Consider the following 13,662-nt stretch of genomic DNA (forward strand, 5'->3'; position numbering starts at 1 on the left):
TTAGAATGGTGCAGATGACTGTCGAAGTCTTGAGTGATGAGTCTGCCAGGATTCCACACGATAAGATGCACTGCCATCTGTTCGAGGTCTTCGGCACGACGGAGTCTGCCGCCGACACGAATGAGCCTCTCCTCTTCATCCATCTCAGGTAACATGGTGAGCAGTCTGCTGCTGGATGAGACAGACTTGCCTGCCTTTAGGAGCCGCAGCCTGTCTGGGAAGCTCTCACGCTGGACTTGCTTGAGTATGAGGACCTCTGCATTGCAGTAATCTTCAGCAGTACAGCTGGTGCTCTGATTTGCCGCCCCGTGCAGCATCTGCGCTGTAGCTTCTAGCAGCTCGTTACAGGTGTCACACTGCTTTGCCTTTGTGTCTAGTGAGCTGGGTGTGGTCGAGGTGACACCACAGAAGGTTGACTTCTGCAGCTCAGAGGCGTCGTTGTCGTGTTCGACATTGGGCTTCACAGTCCACCCATCTGGGGATTGAAGAAGGAACGGAGGCCCTTGACTCCACCTGCTGGGCTTCACAAGGTCATGTGGTGTCTTGTCCCCTGTGACATCGTCAGCGGGGTTCCTCGCTGACTCTACAGATCGCCAGACATGTGGGCTGGTTAGTTGCTGTATTTCTGCCACTCTGGTGGTGACGAAGAACTTGAAGCGGCAGGACTCTGACTGCAGCCACGTCAGCACCATTGTGGAGTCTGTCCACAGGATGGTCTGATTGATCTTCGGCGTGAGCTCATTCTCTGTGAGCTTAGCCAGTTGGGCTCCAGTGACAGCTCTACACAGCTCGAATCTGGGTGGGGAGAGGAGTCGCTTGGGTGCAACTCTGGACTGGGTCAGGGGGAAGCGCAGAAGGACTTGGCCTTGACTGTCCTCAGTGTTTAGCTTGGTGACGGAACCTGCATCCACCAGCTCCTGGATCTCGGTGCTGTAGGCTTTGGCCCGCTCCGACTCTTCAGCCAGTTGTCGTTCTGTGCTCCACAAACTCAGCATGACGACTTCTTTGGGGGCATAAAGGAGAGGCATGTCTCCCTTGTGCGGAAGGGGCGTGGCATAACCCAGGACCCCTGCTACCTCCACGTGGAGGGTCTTCTCTTCAAGCAGGGCTACCGCTGTGTGGTCTTGACTTTGTGCAAACTCACGTGGGTCCCGGTGGCTTAAGTTGGATACGGTCGGGCGTGTGCCCCTGTAGGTCTGTTCTGCTGTGGCTGCTGTGTCACGGCGCAGTGGAACAGGAATCTGCTGGCCCCGTCCCTGCATCCATGAGGCTTGTGTCATGGAGACTGGAAGGTGCTCAGGCTGTTGGAGTGTATAGGTTGCTGCATAGGACAGGGCTCTTGGAGGTAGAGATTGTGCATACACTGGCTGGTGGTGGTTTAGAGGCTGCTGAGGGGCATAAGTGGCTGCGTAGGGCGTAGCCCTGATGGGTAGAGGCTGGGCCGCAGGCTGGTAATGGTACGGGAGCTGCTGCGGCGTCGACACTGCCATGTAGTGTGTAGGCCTCAGGGGTGGAGGCTGCACGGCAGGCTGAAAGTGGTGTAGAGGCTGCTGAGGTGGATAACCTGCTGTGTAGGTCGAAGCTCTGTGTAGTGGAGGCTGTGAGGTAGGATCCTCCTGATGGCGCCGAGGCACGGTGAAGGAGGAAGCCATGTGGGGAGGATAGGGCTCTCTGCTTAGCTGCCGGGGTTGGCGGTGCAGTGGTTGACTGCCGCCCTTTGCCGGTGACTGTTTGCAGCAGCTGGCTGACATGGCTGGGCTCTTCATCAGCTGTAGTTCCACTATCAGCTGATCTACTCTGTCCTCGATCGGTTGAGCTGACGGCTCTTCGAGGTCCGCTATGTCTGGCCATGGCGGGGGGTCTGACCAGTCCTCTTCGTCCTCCATGCGGACAGGATGGGGGTCACAGTGGCTGACGGAGTGTGGCGTAGCATGCTGAGGGCTGACTACTGTGTTGGTTAGCCTCCTCATCTCAGCTTGAACTTCATGAGTGAGTCTAGCCACATCACCGTGCATGACCTGCTGCGTCTGCTGTAGCATGATGTGCTCTTCCTGTACGTTCCTGAGGTCATCTCTCAAGGTGCGTTGCTGGGGTGCATGATGGAGTGAAGGTGGTTCTCTAATCTCCTCCCTAGGCTCACTCTCTGGATACCGTAGGTGGGCTAGCTGGGTTTCCGGACTGTACCTCTGCCGCTCCCGGTAGTACAGGTCCGCCTCTTGTAGGACAGCATCCCGCCTGTGGTGATCGATGTAGGGAGTGGGGTAGAGGGGGGTCATCTTGGCCGCTCCCTCCTCGTAAGATGGCCACTCTTCCTCGTGCCCATGCCTGTTTAGCTGCCTGTGCCACATTAAGTAATTGACTTGGTAATTATTGAAGTGGCTTGGTGGGCGTGTCTGACGCCATGCTTGGTGGTCTTCAAACTCCATATTGTCCAGGGGTAAATGAAACGTCCGGCTCGAGGGACCAAATGTTACTGAGGGTTTATAAAAAGGACTGTATATGGGGGACTGGTTCTATGGGTTTCTGCTTCATTCGCCCCGGGGCGTCGATCAGGACACAATTGACAAGGAGATTTGATGGTAGGTTTATGACCGCTTTACTGTTGTTGTAGGCACAGGTGATACAGGCATGGGATGGATAATGAAGGATGGTACAGGCACTGAGTGCGACTTATTGAATATGGTTCTGCAATAAACACACAGATAACAATAATGAATACAAAACCCACACATAGGCCTCCAATATATCACAGTCATATCATATATGATACCATCCTAAAATATAGTATATAGTATGCATTTACAGACGGTGCACAGTTATGAGATATGCATAATACCACTGATCTACAGTAGTGAATTGACTACACCATACACCTCTAACAATACACCTTTCATGAGCTGCTAACATCAAACAGCCAATTATGGTGATAATCACCGCAGCCCTGGACTGCGCTAAAGTGGCTTGGCTAAAGGGGCTTGATTGGGCCAACCGCAGCTGCGGGACGTTGCGCTAATGACTGCGCTCGTCAGATTCACACAACCAAACATTTCCCAGACCTGAAGCGCTGCAAAGCGCCTAAACATATAAACGTGCACCCAGACCCAAATACACTCTCTTGCATTACATGTTAATATAAACGTAAAGGAAGGTTTAGGCACACAATGTGGGGCATCATAAGAAAGAATGATACAATCAATAGCTGTCACTCAAACCAGTACAGGAGCCCAAATAAACGTACAAAACCATCATTAACTCAGATAATCATGGTGGATGACAACTGCAGACATTATAGAACTAAGTAATGAACTTACTATAATCAATGACGCATATAGGCACTGCAGTGCTGTACAAATGTAGTATGTTTGCAGTGAGGTGAACGTGGATTTCACCTCTCTGCTACACGCTGCTGAATGAATGAAAACGCCCCAGAATGCATCGCGCACTTAAGGTGGGCAGGTGCATATTACTCTTAAGGTGGAACCAAAGAGATAAATGATAGTCAACTTATAATACTGCTTGGAGCCTTTCTAACAGCCGTGGTGGCATTAAAGAAACCCCTGGTGCCTTGGAGGGGGCCTGACTTTTGGCCAAGCAGTTGATGTCATTTTGCCAAGTGCTCTCCTTTTAGCATCGATTAGATGTTGTATTTCAATGTCGTTTTCATCGTCTTAGTGTTTCCTGGTCTTGTAGCCAATGTTGTCCCTGCTGGTCTCAAGTAATGTGGTCTTAAAATCCTTCCAGTGTTCTTGCACACCCTCTGGATACTCTTCAGGGAGCCTCTCAAGCAGGGTGTTTTGAAGATGTTGCACCCTGTTTGTGTCTCCCAGGCTGTCGATGCTGAATTTTGGCCGGAGCTGTTTCCTTTGTATCCTCCTTTTCTGCCGTAGCTGGATGTTCATTGTGGAGCGGATGAGGCGGTGGTCTGTCCAGGAGTCATCTGCGCAGATCATGGTCCTGGTGATGTTGACATCTTTGCGATCTCTGGCCCTGACTATCACATCCATTAGATGCCAGCGCTTCCATCGGGGATGCACCCAAGAGGTTTTGAATCGTTTCTCTGACGGAACAGGTTGTTGGTAATCACATGAAGCTCATGTTCAGCACATTTATACAGTAGGAGGAGTCCGTTGGAGTTGACATTCCCAACACCCTCTTTGCCTAAAGTGCCTTTCCAGAGCTTGTGGTCCTTGCCAACCCTGGCATTGAAAGTAGTATAGGAGGATCTTGTCTTCCTTTGGGATGTTTGATAGAACCTGGTCACGGGTTGCATAAAAGGTCTCCTTGTCTTCATCCTGTGAGTCCAATGTTGGTGCATATCTGATCGTTTGAGAGCCTCAGTCATAGGGTCCTGAGACGCTCATTGATGCCTACTGGAGATTCGGAGAGTTGGGAAAAACAATGAACTTTGGAGGCTGGAATGTGAGAACAGTGCCTCCAGCAATCGTCCAGAAAGAAGATCTGTGATCATTGCCAGGGAGCTGAAATGGTTTAAGATTGATATCGCTGCTCTGTCTGAAACCCGCCTGGCCGAGGAGGGGCAACTAAAGGAGGAGAAAAGGGGATACACCTTCCTCTGGAAGGGAAAAGTGCCTGATGAACCCAAAATCCACAGAATGGGATTTGCCATCAAAAACCGGCTCATCTCCCAAATCTCCGAATCACTCACACGCACGCACGCACGCACGCACGCACACGCACACACGCACACACACACACACACACACACACACACACACACACACACACACACACACACACACACACACACACACACACACACACCTGGTAAATGTATTTAGGTATGGATAGATACATGCAATAAGACTAAGGGCCCTATTTTGGGGTCCGGGTAGGCCGTGTTCGGTACGTTGTTAGCTTGTAGATCTGTTATTTTTGTCACGTGACACTTTTGCTCAAGTCTGTCTTGGTGCATTGATAGCACACATGTGTAAGATCCTCATTATTGCACCATATGATTATAGGCCTGGAAATGAATTGAAATACAAAAAGTTATGGAAAAGTTTAGAAAATTTATTGGTAAAAATTTGTGGCAATCCTGGTCAGTGGAGAGCTCCAGCCAAGCTGGAGGCACCATGGGAGAATTGGACCCTCTGTCTGTGTCTGACTCATTAGACCCTCTCTATTTGTCTCTGTCTCCAACAGCATTGGGACATCAGTCAGACAAAGATTCGTGTCATCTCCACGCTGCTGTTTGTGCTGTTCGGCTGCCTGCTGTTTGTGGCCCTGCCGGCGGCCATTTTTAAACACATAGAGCGCTGGACGGCGCTGGAGTCCCTCTACTTTGTGGTCATAACGCTCACCACCATCGGCTTTGGAGACTTCGTCGCAGGTACAGAACATGGCATGTCCACCAACACACGCACATGGACGCCCGCACACTCACTCAAACACATCCTGTACACAAATATATATATTTTTAATTGAACTAACGTATATTGGCATACGTATTACATGATTGATTGATTGATTGATTGATGTTTCTTTATTTAAGTGTCATGCTTCCAAGGAAGCCCAGCCCATTATGGACTTAGAGGACACTTATACATTTCATTTGACATAGACAATGAACACTGACAATTCACAAACAATGATCAAACAAATAACCATTGGGCCTGTTACCTCACATCATAAAAGGAGACGGACATGAACCTACTTGAAGAGCTTCTACTCCAGGCTCTAGAAACAAAACGTGCCGTCTTAAATGCTTCATAATGAAACAACCACTCCAACTTCTGGCCATCATCTCCCCAGAATAGCTCAGGTTTTTGTTGTTGAATTACATCAAATAAAGGAACCCTCAAATCATCATACAGTGTACAATAAAACATAACATGGAATTCATTTCAAGTCACATACAACCATGTATTAAATTGTTAGCCTTTAGTGGAGGCGTGTCTTTCCTTAGGGGTTTTGATGCTATGCCCACCACAGGGCTCTGGTCAGAGAGCATATGGACTCAAGGATGACAATGATGGCAGGATACCAGTTCTCAGCTGAGCACACAATGACCGCTGGTTTCTGGTTCAAAAGGATTTGACATACAGTAGGGCTCAGTACCAAAACACTGCTTCACCTGGACATAATTATGATCTAAGTTTTACAATGCGGCTAGAGGCGATGCGTTTTGAGCTTGTAGATCTCCTACGTGTAGATCTGCTACTAAATCCTGAAAAGTAACAGTTTTGGACAGTTTCTGCCCTACAGAGACGATATCGGGGTCTCCCAGGGATCCCCCATTTTTCACCCTAGCCTGCAGAGAAAAGATAGGATGCCGGCAACACCCCGAACTAAACGATCGTATCATGCTGCATGTCTCAAACACTATCATGAGAAGAAGAAGACAGCCCCAGCACTCAATTAATCTCTCAAGACAGATTCAGAGCTCCGCAGCTGAACCTGTTGGCAACTCCCGTTATAACGCGTAGAGTTGTTGGTAGGAATGAAAACAAAGGAGCGCCACCGGAAGAGGAGGGCTTAAGCAGAGTGAACGGGCCGACATCCGGTCTCTACACAGGGAATTGGGCGGTGTCCCCTCGCCGGGTTCCCAGATTGGCACTCAATAAATGTCCCTTTCACATAGTTTTATTTACCTCACCAAAATTGTCAGATCTACAAGCTCACAATGTGTCACAAGGCGATGCATTGTGAGCGTGTAGATCGGCTATATTCGTCAAATGTTCGCCCTCGCTCCACAGTACCTCTCAAGCCTACTCCGTAAACCGACTCTGTCACGGACCCTGCGGTCCACAGACCTCCTCTCTGTCCCCAAGGCAAACAAGCGAACTTTCAGTGTGGCAGCCCCCACCCTGTGGAACTCTCTCCCAATAGGGATTCGCCATGCTCCAACACTGAACTCTTTTAAAGCTCCCTTGAAAAGACACCTACTGTATTCTCTCAGGCTTTTGGCATATAGTTGTTTGTTGTTTTGTTTGTTCGTTTGTCTGTTAGCTGTTCATTGTTTTTTATGTAAAGCGTCCTTGGGTTTATGAAAGGTGCTATATAAATTCAAGCTATTATTATTATTATTATGACATTCCCAGAATAGGGACACTAGGCTTGGTTAACCACTTAAACCCAAGCATCCGGGAAAGCTTTCGCAGAAAATAGAAAAGAAAACTAGTATAGAGCCCTGAGGGACTCCCACTCAATCATATGGGGTTTAAGTTGTTAAATGTTCACCCCAGCTTGACCAAGTCTCCTCCCAAAAAAATACACCAACTTCTTGTGGAGCCGGAAAATCCAGAAATGTTGCATCTTGGTTCCATCCATTCAGACTAATAATTAGTTATCTCTAAACCTCTGTTTGCGTATTTGCTTGTTTGTTTGTTTGTTTGTTTGTTTGTTTGTTTGTTTGTTTGTTTGTTTGTTTGTTTGTTTGTTTACCTCCAGGCGGCTCAGAGATAGAATATCTGGACTACTATAAACCTCTGGTATGGTTCTGGATTCTGGTGGGTCTAGCCTACTTTGCCGCAATCCTCAGCATGATAGGGGACTGGCTGAGAGTTATCTCCAAGAGAACTAAAGAAGAGGTACCATGTCTGTCTGTCTGTCTGTCTGTCTGTCTGTCTGTCTGTCTGTCTGTCTGTCACCTTTGTGTCCCCATGTTCACCTTTTATCATCTGGATAACTTCATTCCAATGATAAAAATATGTTGTGTAATCTAATTAAATGTCTTCTATTCCACAACGATCGATCAGATCTCAGACTGTTACTGTGAACTTGTGAGAGAGAGACAGAGGAGGACGGGGAGGCACAGTATGCCATTGGTTCTCAAAGTGGGTTCCGGGGACCCCCAGGGGTCCTTGGGGGGGTCCCAGAGGGTCCCCAGCAAAATGTGCTAATCTGGCATCACAATCATTTAACCACTCTAACCATTATTTTATACTTTGGCTATTCAAAAATAGCAGATATACAATCTCACAGCGTGTCACTACGTGCCGTGCTATGAGCTTGAACCTTTTTGCAAATCTTTACAGTACCTATGATTGGAAAACCAGCCAGATTGAAAAACGAGTGCTCGGTTTCTTCGAGTTCACCACCCGGGGGGGGGGGGTTTACGATTCTGACACAACTCGGACGGCGCTGAGTCGACACGGCGACTCGCTCGCCTAAGCTCGATCGGCGGTGCCTCACGTGGCTCAAGTCCCCGTCAGATGGCGCGCCTCCTTCGGCGAAAACGAGCGCCCCTTTTTCAATCCGGCTAGTTTTCCAATCTTACTGTAACATACATATTTTTAAATTCATCACTCGTCTTCTATCCTGCTTCACTCCGCCCCCCCCCCACACAGGTCGGAGAGATCCGCGCTCACGCGGCGGAGTGGACCGCCAACGTCTCGGCCGAGTTCAAGGAGACGCGGCGGCGGGTCAGCATCGACATCTACGACAAGTTCCAGCGGGCCGCGTCCATCAAGCGCAAGCTCTCCACCGACCTGGGCCTGAGCCCCGGCGCCGAGATGGCCCTGCCCAGGAGGAACGTGTCCATCAACTTCACCGACGAACGGGACGGCCACATGGACAGGGAGGTGGGCCTGATGACCGGATCCTGAGAGAGGAGGATGTGTCTACGTTGTAGTTTTCAGGGTCTCTCTTCGTTCTTCTTTGCCAGCGGCCGGACGACAAACCAAATTAAACACAGACGCTAAGCGATCATTCATAGCAGTGGTGCTGACAGAGAGAGAGAGAGAGAGAGAGAGAGAGTGCATTTGAGTGTTTATGCGCTAAATGAACGAGTTGACTGTTGAGCTCAGTGAATGCAATCTGATCCCTGCAGAGTCAGTCTTGCAATGCAGGTACACACACGAAACAACACGTTCGTGCAGGGAGTGAACCTTGCAACTGCTAGGCTACTACTGCAACATGCTGAATTAATTAACCGACTGAATATAGACAATTATTCTGTAGTGCCGCGCACGTTTAATATGACGCCGTGCTGTTTTTATATTGTACTACCGCTGGCATCTAAGTTATGATGCCGTGGTATTTCTATGTTGTACCACCGCAGGCGTTGAAATTATGACGCAGTGGGATTTCTATGGAAGTGCATTGGGGCACTGCTGGTGTCGAAATAGAAATGATAGAGGATATTGGGGACTTTTGGGAGTGCAAATGTGTGGCCTGAGACTAACTCTGGTGCTATAGTAACCCTGACTCACAAGGAAAACTTAAAGGACTTAAATTGTTGCTGGGATTCAAACTGTGACGTCTATGGAACTCCACAGTAATGGGTTCATGTCTGCTCAGCGTTGCTCGACCTTCTAAGATGGGAAGAAGTTGGAATAAAAGGAGGCTGCCTGTGGAAACGTTCTATCACAGCTCCAACACTCGTATACGCAGGCATTTAGGAAATATCTACAGTATGTTCATTTACAACCCTAGCCAGAAGCATAGTTTCACAAGAACCAATAGAACATGCCAAAAAAGTGACCAATAGATCGGCTACTTTTACTATTTGTTTTTTTAAATGTTCGCCTAAAAGTCGCTATTTTAAAATAGTTATTCCACAATCTGCGATGTGTTGTGAGCTTGCAGATCGGCTATTTTCGAAAAACTAGAATGCGATCCTCACACCTACGTCGATCCGACCGATATGCCCATGTATGAAGATCTCTGTATCTGTCAGTCCTTGTCCCTTTTATGCCCATATATATCCGCTATGGGCATGCCTCTTGTGCCCTGACTGATTTGGAGCTGACTGATTTGTTTGCGCCTGATGCCCTGGTGATACATTGAGGTAAGACAACACACTGCATATTTGGCCGTAGCTGCGTTGGGAAGTCCTTTTATGGTCATGGCTGAGTCATAGTGACATGAGCGTGATGACGTGGTCCACTCGCCCGCCCGCCGGCCCGTTAGCCAATTTTAATATAGGACGGTGACAAATCTTCTCTTATGGGGGTTTCCCTGGCACAAAATCTGCATGTCAATTTGGGTTTTTTTGACATGAAATTGTTTGAGAACCACTGCATTATTAGAGGAACATTTTATAACAATGACTGTAAAACTGTGATTCTGGTGCTAAGGTACTTTTTGTTTGAATTAATAGTAAAATACATTTTAGAACCCACAGATATGTTGGGAATTTCTGATACTTAAAAATAGTATTCGATGGAATTAGAATTTTACTTTGTTGAGACATTTAAAAAGCTTAATGTGGTTAATGTACAACTCATGTATAATTTGGGGTTGAGATACAGCCAAATTAAACACAAAAAAGAACAAGCAATACACACGCACGTGTGAGTGCGCACACACACTCACACTCACTCACACACACTCACACACACACACACACACACACACACACACACACACACACACACGCTCACAAACAGGGTTCTCGCCCACGCGTGTACGCCTGCCTTTGAAAATGCACTTTGACTTAACAGCCTTTGAACGTAACAACATGCTAGCTAAGGATGACCAAAGATATAAGCATTCCATCCCTTAAAGGTGTTTAATTTGTTGTCCTCTGCCACCGCTAAATACAACTTGTTACACGTTTTAGCACAACGCTTTGTCTTTTTTTAACTCTCTGAGAGGATCCAACCCCTTATTTTATGCTACAATGTCAATAACACGATACCACTCGCTCATACACTTCACACACATGTATACACTAACCCGACTCCTGTACGAAAAAACAATACACCTTCTTTTCACAAGCCAGTTTGATATTAAATAGGCATAGCGGGATAAAGCTCCTGCCCAGCACGGAATTTGAATCCTCCGTGGTGCGTCCAGCTTGATTTTGAAGGTGGGAAGCGGGGGGGCTAGGGACGCCTACAGGTTAGGTCTGTGGGCCTTTACAGCAGGGAGAGGAACTAGGTCAGATAGCTCCGTGTTCCTCATGCATTACGTCCTTGTGGTGAAACTCCTCACTGTCAGGTAAAAAGAAGTGGCTGGATGGTGACATCATGTGTATTGGAGGAGACATGTGTTTGTCTATATATACCCATGACCAGTGTTGGGTAACGTTACAGGATTTCTGCCATTAAAAGGTATTCTGTTACGTTGTAGGATTACCTTCTGAGAAAACTAACTTGTTATGTTATTTTTGCGCTGTCGACGATTAAGACGCCTCTGCGAGGAAGTTTGGTAAACATAAAATCAAGAGTGCAGCCTACTGGAGTGACAGCCATGTGTTGTGGAGCTGTGCTGGGCTTCACCAAGGCTAATATGCATTGACGTTCTCCTCCTTTCACCATTGAATCCAAAGTTAATAATTCCACGACCGTACTAAAGAGCAACCTCTCGGTCTTCTCTCAATCTCTGCCATGTCGGCAGGTGTGACGAATTAATGTAATAAAAACAAGACCAGTAATACCGTCTGCCGCGTGTCACACCAAAAGTGGTGACCCGTTGAACGTCTGATGGATTTTCCTTTCCCTTTGTGGCAACAGAAAGAACAGGCAGACATACTGTAGGTCTTAAAAGTAATGAAGTAACGCCATTATTTTGACACTGCCCATGTCCAACTGTATGGGTTATCAGGGACAGAGACACGTGTGTGTGGGAAATTGGAAAACTGCCACAATGGCAATTAATTCCTCCCACTGCTTTGCCACTGCTGCCAGGGAGGAGCCCACACCAGTCCTAATCCTCCCATTCAACATTCCCCACCCCTGCCTGAGTGCCTGTATAGGAGTATGTGCATTGACAAAAATCAACCATCCCTGTCCGGCTTCTCTCCTCCAAAACATGGCCAACTGTGTTTAGATTTCGGGGCCAAGCCAGACGCACCAAGGTGGATTCGAACCCCTTAGACTCCGTAGTGGTGGTCAGGTACTTTAACCCTGTGCCACCCAAAAACCCTTCCTTTCATTCATTAAGTTTACCTGTCATTATGGATGCCATGAAAAAGGTCTATACTTTCAATAGAAAAACCTATAATACATAATTAAGTGTTTAGGCCAAGCTGCAATGTTCCGTATTGGGTTCTGTATGTTCACTACAGGTTGCTCAAATGGATTCAAACTAGTTATCATAGAAACACAAGCTTGGATAAAAAAAGGTATAGGTTCAGATAATGAGACATGAAAATGCAATAATTCATTGTGCTGATGATCTACTGAAAACATATTTAGGAATTCAGGAGAAAGATTCTTTCAGTGTTCGGTTTAACAGTTGTCGGACAGCTCTGTACAACAGAAAGGCGTTGTATGAAGTCCTTTGGATATAGCATGACATTCTAAAATATTTTTTTTTTTACAACGGGCAGTTTTTGGCAATGTGCTATCATATCACTGTATCGTCTCTGTCGAGTGGAAACCTCATACTGTATGTCCAATACTGTTACTTTTCTAGCCTGACACATTTTGTTTCACTCCATCATTCAGTCTGAAAGACCTCTCAGTGCAACCGTTTTCTGAGATGGGGGCGTGGCCAAAGGGGGACTCTTTGGCGATTGGTTCATACTGGATTATCCCGATCCCGATTGGGCCGGGTAGATTTTCACCCGAGAAAACGCCGCCTTTGACAGCGTCACCAGACCCTGAATGCGAGGCTATCGATTCAGGGGCTGGAGCCAGGCTATTACTTTTCAGGATTCAAATAAAAGAATAACAGATCTACAAGCTCAAAGCTTGCGGATCTGCTTCTTTTGAAGCTTTTGTGTGACGCTGTAGGATGATCAAGTAGGGCGTTAATTTACAAAAAAGAACACACAAAAAGTTAGAATATGGAGATGAGAGGTTTCTGCCTGACAGCGATGATATGGTGCAGTACTAACAGTATTAACATATTCCCATCGGTGGTTCTCAAAGTGGGGTCCAGGGACCCCCAGGGGCCCCTGGGGGGGGGGTTCCAGGGGGTCCCCAGCTAAATTATTTAATATGGCAGTGATGGGTCGTTCATGACCGATTCGTTCCAAAGAACTAGTTCATTGCCGTGAACGTGAACGAACCCGTTCACTTTCTGAAGCTGTTACGTTCACGCTTCCGTTCACGCCCCCCCGTCCCCGTCCCCGTCCCCGTCCCCCGTACACAGGTCGGGAGGGCGGGCTGTTCCCGCGACAGACAGACAGACAGCGGTGCGGTTGAGTTGTTTTTCACTAGACAATAGGCTCTATGCACAGCAGCCATATTTTCACTTCCTTCACAGGTGTTACAAATGATACTAATGAAGGCTCTGTTCCATTTTGTATAGCACAGTGGTTCTCAGATTCTTCCATTTCCACGACCCCCATAACTCTGAGAGTGTACAAATGGAACCAAATGGACCCGTAAGGGTCCATTTGGTTCCATTTGTACACTCTCAGAGTTACACACCCGTAAGGGGCCATTTGGAAACCCCTTAAGGAACCATGAGGGTCCCTGGACCCAAATTTTAGACCCGCTGGTGCAGCAGAGTCTTTCCAGTGAGTCAACATGCACAATATCAGCACCCTGACTGTGTTCGGCCAGAATGGAACAGAGCCTTCATTAGTATCATTGGTAACACCTGTGAATGTCTTCACAATATGGCTGCTGTGCGTAGAGCCTATAGCCTTACTGAACAGTGAACGTGAACGAATAATTTGAACAGACCATTGCCGTGAACATGAACAAAATCGTTTGTTCACTGAACCCACCACTACAATATAGCATCACAATGGGTTTAACCACTTTAAACCTATTTTATAACTTTGGCTATTCGAAGATAGCC

At 47.4% G+C, this 13,662-nt stretch overlaps 1 protein-coding gene across 1 annotated transcript in view; it reads left to right on the forward strand.

Annotated features, from left to right (window-relative positions):
• Positions 1-8,567, forward strand: part of kcnk2a (potassium channel, subfamily K, member 2a) — a gene marked incomplete at its 3' end in the record, with an annotated part of 13,922 nt that extends 5,355 nt beyond the window's left edge. Inside the window, exons 5-7 of the mRNA XM_084055903.1 lie at positions 5,164-5,350; positions 7,411-7,550; positions 8,310-8,567. Of these exons, the coding sequence (XP_083912029.1) occupies positions 5,164-5,350; positions 7,411-7,550; positions 8,310-8,567 (585 nt within the window). The remainder of the gene's footprint in view (positions 1-5,163; positions 5,351-7,410; positions 7,551-8,309) is intronic.
• Between the last annotated feature and the right edge of the window lie 5,095 nt (positions 8,568-13,662).

This window comes from Gymnoscopelus microlampas, assembly GCF_963454915.1.
Source record: "Gymnoscopelus microlampas genome assembly, chromosome: 1".
NCBI classification, from domain to species: domain Eukaryota; kingdom Metazoa; phylum Chordata; class Actinopteri; order Myctophiformes; family Myctophidae; genus Gymnoscopelus; species Gymnoscopelus microlampas.